The 18,785-nt window shown below is 55.1% G+C and overlaps 1 protein-coding gene across 1 annotated transcript in view; it reads right to left on the reverse strand.

Moving 5' to 3' along the window:
* The window catches only part of RNF24 (ring finger protein 24), a 28,044-nt gene extending 25,777 nt beyond the window's left edge, over nt 1-2,267 (reverse strand). The window contains 1 exon segment of the mRNA XM_040591191.1: nt 692-2,267. Coding sequence (XP_040447125.1) covers nt 692-695 — 4 coding nt within the window. The 5' untranslated portion in view covers nt 696-2,267.
* Nucleotides 2,268-18,785: the final 16,518 nt, after the last annotated feature.

An 18,785-nucleotide genomic window follows, 5' to 3' on the forward strand; every position in this document is an offset into this window, starting at 1 on the left:
ATGCCGCGGGAGACGGTGCCAAAGGCTTCACTAAGGCCCAGGCAGACACCGGCCACAGCCTTTGCCTGTCCACTGAGCGGGTCACCCTGTCACAGCAGGTGATCACAGCCGGGCCTGATCGCCGGGCTGTCCCGTACGTGCCGCCTGGTGGCACTTGGGATGATGCTCCATAACCTCCCCCGGCACCGAGGCCAGGCTGACGGGGCTGTAGGTTCCCGATCCTCTTTCTGGCCCTTGTTGTAGACGGCCTCCAGCCACCACATCGGCCTTCTCGGCTCAGGAGCAGCCGGTCCCGCGGGCGCCTTCCCTCGCCGGCTCCCTCACCGGCCGGGCCAGGGAGGTCTCTTCCACACGCTCTGGGAACCTCCTGGGCTGGTCCCTCCCTGCCGGGCTGTACTTCCAGCGGGCAGCTGCTAAGCTGAAGGCCCCCACCAGAACAAGGGCTGCCATTGTGAGACTTCTCCCAGCTGCTTATAGAACATGTCACCTGCCTCTTCATCCCGGCTGGGTGGTCTGTAACAGACTCCCACCAGGTATCTGCCTTGTTGGCCTTTCCCTGGTTCCTACGCATAAGCCCCCAACCCTATCGTCACCTTCGTTCAGCCCTGGACAACCAAAACACCCTGCAACCTACAGGGCTACCCACCGCCTCTCCTTCCTTGCCCATCCCTTCCGAAGAGTTCATACCCACCCATTGCAGCACTCCAGTCGTGCAAGTCATCCCGCTGTGTTTCTGTGATGGCAACTACGTCCTAATTTCCCTGCTGCACAGTGGCTTCCAGCTCCTCCTGCTTGTTGCCCACACTGTGATGCCTTTCAGTTGGGCTGTTGATCCCGCCACCTTTTTGGGGGGAGAAGCCCCAATTCCTGCGTGACCATTCTCAGGCGGTTCCATGGTTCTGACACATCCATGACCCTTGCGTCTTTGCTGCCGCATGGATCTCCATCCCCTGCCTCCACTGAGGTGGCAGACCGAAGGACCTCGTGAGCGTGCCGTCCCTCAAACGCTGCTGTGGTTCCCCAGGCTTCTCTCTAGTGAGCCTGGGTTTATCCCTTTCCCCCTTCAAATCTAGTTTAAGTCTCTTTCAACGAGCCCTGCTAACTCCTGCATGAAGATTCTTTTCCGGCTTTGAGACCGGTGTACCCTGTCCATTGCTAGCAGCCCTGTGTTGTGTAAACTGACCTGTGATCAAAAAACCACCAAAATAAACCAGAAGTTATTCCTGCTTGCTTATCATGTCCACAGCCCTGGAGCTTGCAGAAAAAGGAACCAGAAGGAGTTCCCCGCCTAGGCTTCCCACAGCCCTCTCTCCTCCTGCTTCTCAGTGTCTCGCCTGCTTTTTCCAAAGGCTGATCCAGTTTTAGCTCCAGCGTCGGAGCAACCCGAGACCTCGCAGCCTTCGGCTACGCCAAGGCAGCTGCTTGCAGCTAATTTGGTCTGTGAGGTCTGGCACCCAGCTCCTGCTGCCTGTCCATGCATCAGCACTGAGGCTTTTTGTTTCTCTCAGAGCAGCGAGGTCGGGCACAGAGTTGACCATCCTCCAGAAGCATGTCTTCTCCTCTCCTGCCACTGCTCATCCCCACCTTGGAGGCTTCACAATTGCTCTGTCCTCACCACGGATGCTACTGCTGGCATCCTTTCCAGGTGCTTTGGATGGCCACTCTTTCCTCCCATTGACATCCCTCTGGCACCGCAATCAGTTAATTAAGAGGACACAGGAGCCCCTGACACATAGTTGGAACTTTTTAGGTTTGTTTTTTTCTTTGATGGAAAAGAAATGTGCGATACCGGTGAAGAAAGACACGCTGGATGGATGGCCTATGTCATCACTCTGGGGAGGGAAAATGATGCAGCTCCATCCCCAGTGAGCACTCAGGTACCGCTGCATCCTGGGATGGGGGAACCAGGTACTGCTCCAACCTACCATTCCTGATGAAGAAGATACTAAGGCTTTCCCATTCTTCAAGTTAGGAAGCAAGTTACCTCTGCCCATTGCTACTGTGAAACCGCGAGGGTTTTGCATCCTCTCTTTGAGCATGTGTTCAATGGGATCACCTGCATTTCTCAACCAAAAGGCACCCACTGGAGTCAGGCAATAGCTGAGCTCGCCTGCAGATAAGCCCCACATCACATCATCGCTGATGTCATTATTAAAGCACTGTCAGTCACTCAGGGTGGGGACATGGGCAGGATGGCCACTCCCGACACAAAGTCTGAGTGGTTTCAGGGCAACGTCACTATGAAGGGACAGGAGAGGGAAGTCTACACAAAGTAGATGTTATCTTATGTCAACAACACTCAGCTTCATGATGAATGATCACAGGAAATAAAAATAAACAGAAATCCAGCTCAGCAACACCAACCACAGTCCAGACCAAGGCACTTGAAGACCAGGAAAAGCTTGAAACCCAAAAAAACATTCTCCAGACTTTGACACCAATGGTTCCAAGGTGGTTGAAGACCACCAGAAGCATCTGCATCCCCAAGGGATGGAGTCCTGGGTTTACTGTGCAGCTGGGTGAGACAGCAGGAGTTTGACCCATTCGGAGAGGACCTTGTCTCAGCCGTGCCAAGCCCTGCCATCCCCTGGCAGAAGCATTTCAAGTCACAGTGGTGGGAGCAGAAGAAGATGAGCATGCCCAGCCATTCCTCTCCACCTTTTCTACACTCAGGTGGTGTTTTACGGCTACAAGCTAATCACTCTCAACATGTATTGTGCCGTACAGCTAACATGGAAGCGACAGCTGGGCTGTTGGGAGGGATGCCCCAAGAAGGAACATATGGAGAGGTTGTCCATAAGCACAAAAGCCCTTCTAGCAAAGCCAGGTGTCCTCGTATCATTCCATGCATCATTCAGTCCAGGAGATCAGCTGGAAATCAGACCTCCTTTGGAAAAACCCCCAGGCTTGGTTCAGTCTCACAGTCTGGAGACATCCCATGAACAGCTCTGCCGATGCCTCATCTAAATCTCCCACAGGACGTGGACAGGACTACTCTCTGGCCAAGAATAATGGTAGCAACCAGCAGTCATCATCTTATTCCCATTTGGCACGTATGGTCTTCCTTATTGAAGGTCAGACAGATCCCACAACATCCAGTGCATGTCAACCAAGGTGTCCTTCACAGCTGGTCCACCACAGGTATCCCCATCTGTGCTCAGAGGTAAGTGGACTGAAGCCTGGGCTGCACAAGCAAGAGGTCCCACCACAGCTTACCCACCTCCACCTCCTGTGCCCCCAAACCTGAGACAGCCTTTGACCAAACAACAGTGCCAGTGACCCAGGCAGCATGCCTGGAGTTTCCAAACCCAGCTGGAGATGAGAAGGAAGGTTGTAGCCAGCACACCAGCTTTGGCATCAACTTTTACTGGGCTAAGAAAAATAAGCAAACCTGAACTGAGCAGGTTGTCAAGTGGAGCTTCAGGAGGTTGTGGAGGGGATTTACTTTGACAGTAAGACTGGGAGGCCCAGAGGTCACCACCACATTCACCTCCAGCAGCTCCACCACCTGCTCAGGACCAGGCCACTTTCACTTGTGGGCATCAGCACCTTGACTTGGTAACTGGATCACAGTATCCCTCCCAGCTGCTTTCAGCACACAGGGCTGGAAGGATTTCTTTTCCTGTTTTTTGCTGTGTTTTAAATATATCAATTAGTGCATTTTGGGTTCCTTCCACTTTGCCCCCAAGCATTTCTTCTGTCAGGGGCTATATTCTTCCACCACCAGTTATTGGAGGCAAAGGCTTGTTATTTTTCCGGGCTGGGGGCCAAATTTGTATTTAATTTTTGCTCCAGATGGCACAGCACTCTAGATGCGTCAGCTGGAGCATCTAACCTGTATGAATAAAGTAATAGAGCAAATAATCTGATTTACTCAGGGGCTGTTTGACACGCTCAAAGTAGCTCTGTTTACACCCGTCATAAAAAAAGAAGTGTTAATATGAATTCAGGCTACAGTCTCGCTATCAAACTAAACACCCAGGGGAACTGAAAAAATAGGAATCAAAATAATAATATTAAAACTTGTATTTTGCTTTCTCACAAGTCAAGCATACAAAGAAAGGCTTATTTCAGCTGACAAGGCAGTCAGGTCTGAGCTCAGACCTGGGCTTCGTTTACCTTCCTCCTTCCTCACTGGCCCCAAAGCTGCTGTGGGCAGTGGGTCATGCAAACAGAGGTCAACCCTCTCCTCCTACAAGCAAGGAGGAGAGGTGCTGAACCCCGATTTCAGTGTGCGGTGCTGAGAGCTTATGGCTCTGCTCACCTGAGGAGAGGCGAGGACACGAGGACAACCACAAGATGCTCCAATTACGCTTCTGGCTAATTCACACCATTTCTAGGAAGGTGCCGCATCGCTCCACCACAGCCTGCAGCTGGGATATGTTCCCTGCAAACTAAACCACCCAAAATAACCCAGAAAAATAAAAAAATTAAAAAAAAAGAGATGCAAGTAGTCGGTTTATCTGCCTGGGCACACAAAACGCTGCACAAAATCAGCTGAGCCCGCAAACGTCAGGAAACAAAGGGACAGGGGTTTTGTTTTGTGCTTGCCTTTGCTCTGTTCAGAGCATCCTTGGGCTGCAAGAGCCCGTCCTGGCGGCAGCTGAGACAAAGGAAAGACAGGAGCTGTAGGCAGGAGGCAGCTGGGGAAAACCGGGGCGAGGAGGCACCCGCATTGCCCTCCCCAGCAGCTGCGGAGCTGGGTTCGCATGTTGCCGAACACGTTATACATGGTAGGAAACTCGAGATCAAAGGAGAGGAGCGTGCCAGAGCAAGATGTCATCCAAACGCCCTGCCAAAGGTGTGCAAGGGAGGGGGGAAATAACCCCCAGACACACACGTTGGCACATTTGAAGGATCTGGCACCATTTATAGGTGCACTGGGTGACTGGACCTATGGAGATGCTCTCCTCCGCCTGCCCAGGCTAAAACAAAGACAGGCTAAACTAAACAAACAAACAAAAAACCCAAACCAAACCAAAAAATGCAGGAGGTGCATTTTTACCCATTAGTTTTCAGTCCCACGGGACCCACACAAGTCTCCTGCCAAAACGGGCAAAGCAGCGGATGCTGGGACAGCTCCGTACGTGTCTGTATGGCAGGAACAGCAGCCCTGTATAACTCTGAAAAGCAGCTTTTCCCATTTCTGGGTGGTTTTTTTTAAGCCGAAGAAACCCACAGCGTCCTGTCTCGGCCCCAGGAAAGCAAGGCGACGTGCCTGACTCAAAGCCAGCAGCTACCAGGAACAGGGTGAACCGGGGACCCCGAGCCGAGCATGGGGTGGGACTCCCAGGAGCTCCCCCTCATAAAGGGGGTGCGGGGAGGATAGGGACACATCCCCTGCACAAGTCCTTGTCCCTTTGTGCCACCCCAGCCCCCTCCTCTGTCACTCCTGGGCAATGCAGTCACAGATCACGGTCCAGCCCCTGCTGCCCCCTCCTCCAGGCTGTCCTCTCTGCCCCACAAGTGGGGACCTTATGGGTCCCAAGTAGAAACCTTATGGCATCCCCACCGGGCTGCCAGCCACCCCAAAGGCACAGCCTGGTCACCCTGAGGGCCTGCCCTACAGGGGTCTGCATGCGGGCAGGAAGGACAGACCATGCCCTGCAGGGCACAGTCAGGAGCAGCCCCATTTCCCTATGGGGGTCCCTGCCCCATCGGGAGGCTGCGGAGCGGAGCCAAGAGAACGGGCAGCCTATCCCCCACTGGGGCTGCTGAGGAGGGGGTGCCCCTACCTCACAGGGCAGTGCACGAGGAGGGGCCCTGCCCCAAGGGGTTGCTGAAGGAGAGGTCCTGCCCCACAGAGGTGCACAGGGAGGGGAGCCCCTGCCCCACAGAGGGTCACACAAAGGCCCTGCCCCACAGAGGTTATAAAAGAGGGGCCCTCCCCCGCAGAGCAGTGCACAAGGAGGGGGTCCTGCCCCATAGAGCAGTGCACAGGGAGGGGAGCTCCTGCCCCACAGAGCATCATCGGACAACGGCCCTGCCCCACAGGGGTGCTGAAGGATGGGACCTGCCCCACAGAACAACGCAGAGGGAGGGGGCCCTGCCCCACGGCGGGGCCGGAGGAAGGCCCCTGCCTCACACAGCGGTGCAGGGGGGGGCCCTGCCCTACAGGGGGGCCCTGCCCCACAGAGCAACGCACAGGGAAGGGGCCGTGCCCCACGGCGGATGGGGGGAGCCGTGCCCTGCCCCACAGAGCGGTGCACGGGGAGGGGGTGCCCGGTCCTCCGGCGCCCCAGGGGGCCCCCACCGCCCCGCAGGCCGCCCCGCACTCACCCGCCGCTGTCCCGCCGAGGCTCGCGCCGGCCGCACTGCCCGGCGGCGGGGAGGGACCCGGATGGAGGAGGCCCCGCCCCGCCCCGCCCCCGCCCGGTGCCGGGCACCGCCTGGTCGCTTCGCTGCCCGCATTGCGCCTGCGCGGCGCCGCGCCCGGGGGCGGAGCGGCGGGGTGACGTCACATCAGGGTGGGAGGGGGTGGCGGGTGGGGCGGTGCCGAGGGGGTGAGGGGAGGAGGGGTGGCGCTGGGGGCTGTGAGGGGAGAGGGGCTGGGGGACGGGGGCTGAGGAGGTGGTGTGAGGGGACAGAGGGTGACATTGGACCAGGGAGTGGTGAGGGGAGAGGGGCTCTGGGGACAGGATGTGGCTGTGGGGACAGAGGCAGTGTGGACCTGAGGTGACTGTGGGGACAGGGAGATGGTGTGGGGACAGGAGGTGACACTGGGGACAGGGGGTGCGGTAGTGGGGACACATGAGGTGACAATGGGAGCAAGGGCTGTGGGGACAGGAGGTGACATTGGAGGCATGGATTGTGGGGACAGGGATGGGGGTAGCAGTGGGTGAAAATAGAGACAGGGCGTGACAGCGGGGATGGGGTGATGGTGGTGACAAGACAGATGATGTGGAGGGGGGGTGACCCTGTCCAGGGTGGCAGTGGGGTCAAGAGGGAACAGGAGGTGACATTGAGGTGGGTGTGCAGGCAGGCACTGTCCTGCTCCGGTCACCTCTGCCAGCAGCCACACCCAGCCGGCTGTGCAGGGGGAGAAGGACCCATCCCTGACCACATCCCCAGGGACATGACGTCATTTGTGAGAGAAGTGACACAACCCCCCAGTGCCAGGATGTCAGCTAGCCAGTGTCACCTCACCGGAACGAGCTCCTGTTGTCCTGAGGACAACAGGTTTTCTCTTCCCACCCTCTGAAGATGAACTGGGTGGGCAGCAGGAGAGGCCAGCGGGCACCTACGCAGCGGGGGCTCTGCACCCTGCCGCAGCCGGAACCGGGTGACAACTGGCGTGATAGCGGCGTGCGCGTCATCAGCTGCAGTGATTTACTGAGCGCAGGATCTCGGGCACATCAGTGACTCATCTCAACCTTATCGGAGCTCCTCTCAAGGTCTGAGGCGCCTGAGCTCATCTGGAGGATGCTATTAATGTGCCAAGGAAAGTCTTATCTTCCTCCGTTCCCAGCTGGGCGTGCGAAGCCTGGCAAGGCCAGATCCAATGGTGGGCAAGCCAAGGAGAGGAGGTAGGGCCGTAATTAGCTGTGAGTCTGTAATGAGAAACCGGTGAATACAGGTCATCTGTCTGTTTCCATCCCTTGGCCCCACACACCGGGCTGTGCTGTGGCAGTAGCCACATCCCAGTGAAATCAAATGGCCTTTGCCGGCGATGGTGGGAAACTCCTCCAGCAGCGGGGACCAGCACTGCTTTCCTGCCTCGCCTCTCCCCAGGCTCTGCAGAGGTCTGTGACGTGAAGGTCCTCGGGCGCTCTTGAGAGCATGAACTAATCCCAGCTGCGACCTGCTCTACCCCGCCAGCAGAGGAAGGCAGCAGCGTGAGCGCAGGATGCCCTAATGTGGTGTCATGGGAGAACTCGCAGCATCTTTGAAGACGACGCTGGCCTTGACCTCAGGATGCCTGAGCGATGAGACAGGGAGCCAGTTTGCTGGATGTTTTCACTGAATGAAGCCTCATTCCTGCTGTGGGAATCCCCGCTTTGCATGGGAGGGTTTTGCCTAAACATGCTCGAGCTCTCTTTAGCTGGGAGCCCTGGTGTCGACGAAGAGACTGCAGAGCCAGGGCTCTGTGGGGACCTACTGCCAGCAGCTAACAGGATGAATTTGGGAAGCAAATGCACTTGGAGATCAGGTTCTGCCATTCCTCCCATGCTGGCCAGCCTTCATCACCCCTGGGTGAAGCCTGGAGCTGCAGCTGGTGGAGGGGAGTGCTGCTGGCCCCAAACGCAGCCTTTGTCCTCTGCACATATAGAATCGTAGAATGGTTTGGGTTGGAAGGGACCGTAAAGACCACCTAGTTCCACCTCCCTGCCACGGGCAGGGACACCTCCCACCAGCCCAGGTTGCTCCAAGCCCCATCCAGCCTGGCCTGGGACACTGCCAGGGATGGGGCATCCACAGCTGCTCTGGGCAGCCTGTGCCGGCACCTTGCCACCCTCACAGTAGAGAATTTTTTCCTAAGATCTAATGTAAATCTACCTTCTTTCAGTTTAAAAAGTGTTATCCCTTATCCTATCACTAGACTCCCTCATAAAGAGTCCTTTCCCATCTTCCTTGGAGGCTCCTTTAGGCACTGGAAGGCTGCTCTAATGTCTCCCTGGAGCCTTCTCCAGGCTGAACCACCCCAACTCTCTCAGTCTGTCCCCACAGCAGAGCTGCTCCAGCCTCTGACCATCTTTGTGGCCTCCTCTGGAGCCACTCCAGCAGGTCCGTGTCCCTCATGCCCCCGAGCTGGAGGCAGCGCTGCAGGGGGGTCTCACCAGAGCGGGGCAGAGGGGCAGAGCCCCCTCCCTCGCCCAGCCGGCCACGCTGCAGGGGATGCAGCCCAGGGCACGGGTGGCTCTCTGGGCTGCGAGCGCACAGTGCCGGGTCATGCCCAGCTTCTCATCCACCAGCACCCCCAGGTCCTTCGTGGGGCTGCTCTCAATGCGCTCATCACAGCAGGCTGTGATAATACACAAATGCAAGCGATGCTCCGCATCTGCTCACACTGCTTCCTCTGTTATACATATTAAAGGAAGAGAGTCTGGCCCTTATTAATAAATTGTTATTCTTGAGCTGGTTGGTAGAATCCGCGCAGAGCTGTGGGGATGTGTGCTGGCTCCAGCACCTCGCCGGGCTTTGTGCGAAGGGTGAGAGGGGGAAAACCAGCCCAGCCCAAGTACCGGCGGGGTTTGGGAAGAGCATGCTGCCAGCTGGATGGCACATGAGCATGGGCTTTCCATGGATCAGGACCAGTCCTGCGGCACGGCCTTGCTTGCTGTCACCACAGTCTGAGGATGCACAGGGCAGGGTGTCCCTGCAGGCTGCTCCTCTGGGAAGTCTGTGAGGGTTGATTTCTGAGGGACGGGGCTGCACTGGTGGGAGTCTGCATGTGGGAGAGCAGGACTCCAGCTTAGTCTGACTGTCAGGACCCAGAGGGAGCTGAGGACTAGTATGCTCACTGCATGGCTTCTTAAATGCCACCTCCTCCTCTAGCATTCCTGAGCTGCTGGGACCTGGGAGGAGACTAGATGACATCCACCCCAAGGAGGTGATGACACAGGCACGAAGGAGTCTGGGGTGCAGGTGGAAACCAGGCTGTGACATTTCACCAGAGGGAGAAATTCCCTGGAAGAGAGAAAAAAATGCACAAACCAGCCCCACAGGCAGGGACCTTCTGCCCCTGGACCGTGGTGCGGGGTGGCTGTGGGGATTCCCAGTGCTGGCACTGGGCTTCCAGATGCTGCCCCACACCCAGCCTTTGCTGCCACTACAGCAAACAGCTCCCTGTGATGCACTGTCCTCCCTGCCTCAGTTTCCCCTTTGGGAAGCACTGCTGTCTCCGTGGGGATGTGGCCAGGAAAGTCCCCTTGGTGGAAGGGGAAGGATCAGATGAGCAGTGTCTTGTCTGTGGGCTGGTGGTGCGAGGCTTGCAGGACAGAGGCACCTGAAACTGGCTCATCTCGGGGAGTGGGGACATGTCCCTGAGCTCTGATTCACCACCCTGACTGCGGAGGAAACCATGCTGGTCACTTTCTCCCTGCTCCATGTGCTGCTGCTAATAACACCCACTTCATGTATGAGAAGTTCCATTTTTTCCTACCCGATGAGCGAAGGCATTTGAGATCCAGCATGCCTGGACCTTACTGCAGAGAGATGACATGATAAGGAAGGGTGGGTCTGTCTTGTGGGGAAGGTGGAATATGTCTCCTTTCACCTCTCATTCCTCTCCGGGATGTTTTTGCTTTGTGACAATCACCCGCCCTTAGTTATAGGAAGGCTCGCAGGCCGGCTGGTGGACCTCCACCGCCTCCTTCCATCCCACTGCAAAGCTGCGGCTGCGCTGCACAAGCACAGCCCCCGCTGGCAAAGTGCGTAGAGCAGATGGAGCAGAGGCTGCCTTCTCTGGGGCCAGGGACCTCCTCCTCCTCTTATGATGCACATGACACTCCTCTGCACTGATCCAGTCTCTAGAGACACCCTGAAGTCTTTATTCTGATTTTGGGGAGGAAGCAGAGGGGGTTGAGGACTTCTTGTGGAGCAGCTCATCTTTAGGAGACTCTTCTCACAACACATGAACCAAGCCAGCTGCAAAGCTCTCCTCCTAGCACAGTCCTGAGCTCAGGTGGTGCTGGGCCACAAATGCTATGGCAGATCTGTTGTCATCGCAGGACAAAGGGGGTGACAAGCCCAGGGATGGGACCTGCATGTCCCTGTGAAGTGAGTGGAGGCTGGAGGGCTGGCAGCAGCCCTGACTCACCACGTCCTGCAGCCTGCCAGGATCTCCTGCTCTTCTGAGGTTGCCTTGGGTGGATCACAACTTGCCTGTGGGACAGAGACAAGCTCTTTTTGGGTGGCATTTCAGTCTTGCTTGCGGAGAGAGCAGAGCTGGCAGAGTTTTGGGTTCCCCGGGGCAAGTTAGACCTACCTCCACTCATGTAGCCCAACAAAAGCAGTAATCTACTCTGTGGGCCTGATGGACCCAGGACTTGTCACTGCCCAAGGGCCCTCATTTGAGCAGAAAACCTAAAATTTGTCTGGCAAGGAGGTGAACACCAGCCTCAGCAGGGCTTGAGTGTAATTTTCCCTATTTGGATAAAAACTAATGAGGTGGCTGTGGGGGGAGACACCCTCTGACTTCCAGCATGGAGGAGGTGGTGGGAGGTGTAGATCCGTAGTGCTGTCACTGCCTGGTGACACGTGGCCCCCCGGAGCCCTTCCTGGCCTCAGCAGGGATTTCACAGGGCTAAAGGGTTTATCCTCAGCTGCGGCCTCGATGAAATGAGGCAGAAGAAGGTGTTAGTGGGTCACACAGGAGAACTCCTGTTTGACCTTCCCTTCTCATCACCGACCCTCTGGTTGCTTCCCTCAGGGTTTGCCTGACCGTGTTACTGGGTGAGGTCTAAGCTGCCGAAATCTCATCCCTCAGCCCATTTGTTAGTGGCAGAAGCTGTGGTGTGAGCTCAACTCTGCCAGCAGCAATAGGCTTTGGCCATCTTAGCATGTCAGCTGTAGAGAGGACATAAAACCAGCCTACCTGGACCATCTATTCTTATATCTTGATTCTGCTGGTCAAAGGGACCTTCAGCCTGAGCAGTCTGGCCAAGCCAATCATGCAAGTGGTGTTGATGGGAGACCTGGCGGGGCAGAGGAAGCGTTGGGCTCCTGCAGAGTGTCCCCTCCTCTGGCCCCAGGCCCCATGTGCCATGGTTTAACCCCAACTGGCAGCTAAGCCCGACGCAGCCGCTCGCTTACTCCACCCCACTCTCCATGGGATGGGGAGGGGAGTCAGAAAAAAGGTAAAACCTGTGGGTTGAGATAAGAACAATTTAATAATTGAAGTAAAATATAATTATAATACTACTACTAATAATATTGTAACGAAAAGGGAGAAAACAGAGAGAGGGATAAAACCCAAAGAGGACAAGTGATGCACAATACAATCACCCACCACCCGCTGACCGGTGCCCAGCCAGTCCCCCAGCAGCGATCGGCCCCTCCTGGCCAGCCCCCCCCCCCCCAGTTCATATCCTGGGCATGACGTTCTATGGTATGGAATAGCCCTTTGGCTAGTTCGGGTCAGTGTCCTGGCTCTGCTCCCTCCCGGCTCCTTGTGCAGCCCCTCGCTGGCAGAGCACGGGGAACTGAAAAGGCCTTGGCTTAGGGTAAGCACGACTTTGCAACCACTGAAACATCAGCGTGTCGTCAACGTTGTTCTCCTGCTAAACCCAAAACACAGCGCTGTACCAGCTGCTGGGGAGAAAATTAACTTCATCCCAGCCAAAAACAGGACACCATGGTATATTGCTGTCAGGTCCAGGACACCTCCAGAAGCCTGCGCATCCTCCTCCAGCTCCTTCACTGGAAACAATCCCCCTCGCTCTGCCCCTTCTATTCCTTCTTCATCCACCATGACTGCTTGATGTCCCCATACCTTGCTTCCTTTTCTCCCCCCTTTCACTTGAGGTCTATGCTGTGGCCTTGCTCACTGATCCGGGAGGGAGCATGGCCAGCAAAGGACACTTGGTGAATGTCAGACTCATGCAGAACGTGCCCATCCCATACCTCTGCCTCTGAAATGGGATGAAGGGAACCTCCCTCACTCCATCCCTGCTGCCACAGCGTTGTTCAGCTGGTAGCACAGGCATTGCTCCACTCTTGGGGTGTAGGATTGCTTTCTCAGACCTCTTCTCCGCCCCTTTTATGGTGTCAGCAGGACTTTGATTTTGCCCCTTGCCAGACTGATGTGGAGTGGGGTGGAGCAGGGCAGACTATTCCTCTTCCTTGTAACAGGGCACGATTACCCGGGAGCTTTGACTCATGAATGGCTTTGTGAGTCAAGGAACAATGCTGCTTTTGCAGGGCTTGCCCAAGGGTGACCCACCTCCTCGTGACCCACCTCTGTGGTCCTTGCACCCACCCAAGGTGATCTCGCTCTGAGCATCACGTCCAGCTTAACGAGCAGAGCAGGTGTTGCTCCTGGGTGGCAACTCAAACCCCATGGCTCTTCCTCTCCATTGATGCACTGTGGGGCTCAGCTGCAGCACAGGATCCTGCCAGTCCAAATAGGAAAGGGGAATCTGGGTAATCACTGCTTGCACCCATGCTGGGAAGTAAATGGAGTTGGGGCCCGTTTTTAGGTGCTTGGAGGTGGCACGGCACAGCCTGCATCCACACAGGTTCATCCTCATCTTCATGCTGTGCCCCAGATTGTACCAAAAACGTGCCAGGGAAAAATGAACAACCTGGACATTGCTGGGCAATGCTGAAAGCTTTAGCTGGGGAAGGCATGGCTGTAGTGCTCAGAGCTACAGGCAGGGACTAATCCTGCCAGGAGTGTCTAGCCTCTGGCAGTTTGGGGTGTCCAGCACAGCCTGGAGCTGGTATCAGTGCCATCACAATGGAAAGCTGATTGCCATGGCTGTTTTCCTACCACTGAGGTCAGGAAAACTTTTCAAGTGCCTTCTTCTGGAACAGGGAGCATTTGCTGGTGGATGCAGGCAGTTTCCTGAGATGCAAGGAAGAGATCAGGAATTCCCGTCAGGCAGCCAGAACTTTCCTCACCCCATTAGCGCTACAGGGCTCTGCCTGTAGCCTCCTGCTCACGGAAAAAGACCCTCATTTAGCCTGAGTTCCCTTGTCCTGTGCAGGATCTGTCACTGGTACAAGGATGGACAGGCAGGGAAGAGCAGAGGATGGGTGGCAAATGGAGAAGTAGGCTTAGGGCGGGGTATGCAGCCCCAGTAATGGGCAGATTTGTAGACGGGAGAGGGCAGGACTGCTCCTCAACCTCAGTGGTGTATGGACCATGGAGGGATGAAGAGGGAGAAGGACAAAGGAGGGATGTTTTTGGAAAGAGAAAAAAAATCTATAAATAGTAAATGAGAAAGTTCCTTAAAAGGAGGTCAAACCGGTTTGCCGAGACAGTGTGTACATAGGCCTCATGGTGACTAATGCACAGAAAATGTGATGCCTTGCTGCAATGATGCTGCCAGGGCCACCATGGCCTTGTCCTGTGGCTGGGGACCCACCATGTCCCTGTTGGGGATGGGGCATTTACCAACAGGGACCAAGCTGAGAAGTGCCACACTCATTGCCTACAGGAACCAAACCAGAGCTGAGAACTGAAGGAGGGGATTCAAATTCCCCCTTACCCTTAGGTGTGCCCCAAGTACATCATCCCACCCACAGAATACGCAGGCAGGGAGTGAAACCGGCTGGATCCTTGGTTGCAGCTTCCACTCATTCAACAAAATCCACCAAAACTGGACAATAGGGGCAAGGAACATGCATGCAAGGTGAGATGAGAGCTCTTCCTGGCTCAGAGCCACGGTCCATCTCTGCTAGTATCCGTCAGCTGGCCAGGACCGAGGGGAGCTGCTCGGGAGGAATGCAAGGCGAAGGCCGAGCCAGGGTAATGCTTTCCACATTATATTCTCTCAGTTTCCGGCAATTTGCTGCTTTGGGACTTCCTGAGCCAGAGGTTGTATCCGTATCTTTCTGTTTAACTGTACTTGATGGACTTGTGGAGACGGGGTGATCATGCATGCAGTGTCTCCTTGGGAAAAAAGAGTTCAAAGGTAAGAGCGAATGCTGGGGTAGGCACTTTTGCACAGCCGTGGTTCAGCTCCAGGGTTGCTTTAAATATGCAATAAATATAATAAAAGGTGTCCGTACAGCTATGTTAAATCACGTTCCTCCTCTCTGCCTGGTGTAACGTGGAGGGCTGAGCAGGATTCAGCCCCGGGGCCAGTGGGTTTCCACATGAGACTGCAATACAAAACATCTGGAGAACATCAGCCATAAAGAGACAGGAATGCTCCAAACTAGGAAAGGGTCCAAGCTGCCCTCCGCAGACTCAGATGGTCACACACACGCACACACACATACACATACACACACACAGTCTCACCCCAAAAGCTCTGCCAGGCCTTCAGTCGGGTTTTTGCTGTAGTGCATCCTGTCCAGGAGTGTTTGGGGTTTGCAGGTGGGATCCATTCCAGGCACAGTTTTGGGGTACGCTTGGTCATGAGACTATGCAAGAGCTGGAGTTTGCAGTTCCTGTGATCTGCCGTCTGCTCTGTCTCACCAGCATCCCTCTGAGACTTGGCAGTTTCAGGGATTTCACAACCCTCCAAGCAGCTGTGTTGGAAATGGAAGGTGATTCCCACCTTACCAGGAGCAGCCACTTCCCTCTAACACATTGATTTAGCCATAAGGTGGAGTGTTGGGCCAAAATTCGTCACTGCCCCAGGGGTTTTGAGGGCAATTTGCTTTTTGGATTTTATGTTGTTGTTGTTGAAATAGAGATCTTGCAATCAAAGCAGGAGGAGGGGAGCTGAGAGCCCAGAGAATCTTTATTAAATAGAGTCCTTTCCTCAGATCCTCGCGGTGATGCCTCAGTTTGGTGATGCCACACTTGATCGGCTAGGTTTGATTCAAAATTAGGCTGGGAAAGACCTTGCAGAGAGACGGGGTTCCTGGGTAAAGCCGGGGACCACTTTCACATGGGGGACAATTTCCCAGCAGGTGAAAGTCAGAGGAGATGCATTTGTGCGTGGAGGTGGTGGGGTGCTACCTGGCTTATGGCATCACAAATAAGTCAGGATGCAAGTGGGCAGGGGTATGAGATTTCTCCTATCCCATGCCAGGTCCATAGGATATGGGGATGTTGCCATGTTCAAGGGGCAGCAGCGTGTGGGAGGAATCAGAGGAGACCTCATGCAATGGACATCAAGGGTCTCTGAGTGTTGGAGGGCCACCACTGCAACATCCAGCAGATGGGATGACCAGAGCTCTTCTGATTGCGTAATGCTTTTGGAGCTGAGGACACTGAATTTGGGACCCAGAGCCTCCTGCCTCATGTGAAGAGTGGATCCTTCGTGGAGCGAGCTTTTGGTAGCAAATGACTCTGCAGATCCAATCATTTCTATCCTTAAATAAATAAACAAACAAACAAACAAACAAATAAATAAATATATAGAGAGGAAGATAAATCCCCTGGAGCTGCTGCAAGAAATGACATCTCCAGCCTTGTTCTCATGGCTACCACTGGGGCCAGGCTGGAGGGGCCAATTAATTTGCCTCTTCCACGTCTGAAAAAATCTGGTGAAGTGGCCATCAGGCGCCTGCTCTTGTGTGTTGGTGGGAGGCAGGCACTGCTCCTCTGAAGTTACCTTAAAGTCGGGAGCGAGGAAAGTCCCCACCCTTTGTACCAAATGCAGATTTACCTCCTGCAAGTATGGGCAGAGCTGCGGATCCTGATAGCATCGCTCGCCAGTAAACACAGAGTTTCCCGTGGAGCCGGCCGAGCCCGGTCGGGAGAGCGAGGAGAAGGAAATGCTGAATGCATCATCAGCAGGGGCCACCCAAAAAGGCTCTCCTCTAATCCTTCCTCCAGCACTCGCTCCTCTGAAGTGTTTTTTGGGGGGTTGTGGGTCTTGGCCTTTCTCAGAGCTGTTTGCCTTGTGGTTACGGGAAATTTTGCCTCTGTTTATAGGAAGATTCAGTCCCTGCCCCAAGCATCTTCCAGCTCTGGCTGCTCCCCTACATGGCATGCAAGGAGAGAGCCAAGGACTCGCTGGGTCAGCACATCCTGCCCACAATGATTTCTAACCTGTTTTTCTCTTGCTGGACCTGGACACCGAAGCACCCTGCAAACATGATGCTACCCTGGCAGCAGCATGATGAGATGGCCACCCCCTGCCTTTACACCCCAATGGGAGTCTGCAGCTCCCAGCACTGTCATCAGCCCTTATACTAAAGCAGGGTGAGAAGGGACTTCCCATTCCACCTGCGGACAGAAGCTATGATGCTTCTGCAAAGCTTCCCTGGCCCTGGCCAGCCATGGAGGGGAGTGGTTGGCTTTTCAGGAGGTTGGCATTGATGTCACACAGGAATTCAGAAATTTTCATGATTAAGCTGGTGGGAAGCAACAGAGCTGAGTTTGCAATGTGAGCCCAGGGAGAGAAACCCAGACCTCTTGTTACACACATTGTGAGAAATGATCCCAAGTGATCTCCCCTGCACCATCCTGGCCCTGTAACGGGAGAAGGTTAGCTTCTCATGGGGGGATTAAAGCTGCTCGTGAGGCAGTAAATCAGTGTGCAATCACCCAGGTAGAAACGGCAGTGAATGAGGAGGGAGAGGTGGGATCCTCCGCTGAAGCCGTAATTAAGGTGATTGCACAAGGAGGGGGTAGATGGGGAGGTGGGCATCCCTTACTCTGCATGAGCTGAGCCAAGAAAGTGAGAGAAGATGCATGATGCTGGCTGCACCCTTAAATCCTCCCATGCTTGCAGAGAAACAGCATCTGGGAACCCTCTGGCCAAGGTGCGCCCCGTGCCTCAGTTTCCCCAGGTGTAAAATGTAGGTGAAAACCCTCACAGGGGTTTTCCTTCCTCTTGGGTGGGCTTGGGGCTTCATCGATAGGGTGATGGGGGTGATGCTGAAGGTGTTTTTCTCCTCTCTGCGGTGAAATCCTCCTGCAAACACCTCTCCAGCAGGAGAAATCCCAGCCCAGCAGCACCTTCGCTAAATGGAAGCCATGCCTGTAAGGGCTTCACCTCTCCTCCCACCCTGACATGTGGGTGGCCAGTCCTGAAGTGCAGGTGTGGCACCGGGATTCTCCCCGCAAACCCTTTCTGCATTTACACTGTGGATAAATGGGGAGACTGGAAGAACTGGGGATCAGCAACTGGAGTAATTTCTGAGCATAAGGAAACACAGCACACCACGTGTCTGCCCCCATGATGTCCCTGCCTGTTACTGGGCTAATTTGGGATGCAAGGCTTCACCAGATCTTCTCTTCCTGGGCAGTGCTGGGAGCAGCCCAGATAAGCTGTTGCCTGCATGATGCTTGGTCCTGCCCCAGTGTTGTTTATTTCTGATCCTCATGACATCCTGGAAATGAACTAATCCTCTTTTGATAGCTGGGGAAACTGAGGCACAGCCCACTGGGGTGACCTGTTCTCCCCAGAGACATCCGGCTTTGTAATGTTCTTCTCAGGGCACCAAGTGATGGTCTTTCACATTGCTGCTGGAAATAGAGGGGGAAAGATCAGCAGCTCCCATGGGAAATGGGACACCATGGTGTGGGACACTGTCACATGGAAAGGAGAGAGCAGGAGGCCCTGGAAAACATATTGCAGCTCCCTCAAAATTTGAGAACTCCAGGTCAGAGCTTTGGTTTGAACTGAAGAGGATTATTACCTCTGCAGAGCAAGGCTGGGAGACCTGCAGCTCAATGCAAAGTTGTCCCAAGGCCTTGGGAGAGGCCAGTCTCGCTGGCTTGACCCAGAAAACTTGGGCTGTGTCCTCAGCATTTTGAGGATGGCATTGGGCAGTTGCGTTGGGTAACCTTGCTCAGCAGCTGGCCAAAGTCCATCCTGAACCTGGGTGCTGCAGCAGAGCCACTCTCCTTGGGGGGGGGGGGGGGGGGGGGGGGGGGAGGGGGCAGAAGGTGCTTTTCACCCCCTGTCCCACCAGCCCCGGGGAGAGCTGGGAGAGCTTAGAGTGTGAGTGCCCTTCCAACCAAGGACTTTCCTGCACAGTATCAGGAATTTTTAAGCCGAGCATCTTTGGGATGATTTATGATCTATGGAGGCTGGTCCCACGGAGGAGGCACCTGCCTCCATTCACGTAGCTGATGCCCTGTTTTGTGTGCAGGTAAGGAGCACGTGACCTGGGCAATGCTTCATACACCTCTTGGCTGGATGCCTTTCCCGTAAAACTGGGGTGCATCACATCCAGCTGGCAAGCTGGTAGGGAGCTTTGACTCAGCTGGA

Source organism: Falco naumanni, chromosome 1 (assembly GCF_017639655.2).
Source record: "Falco naumanni isolate bFalNau1 chromosome 1, bFalNau1.pat, whole genome shotgun sequence".
Classification (NCBI taxonomy): Eukaryota; Metazoa; Chordata; class Aves; order Falconiformes; family Falconidae; genus Falco; species Falco naumanni.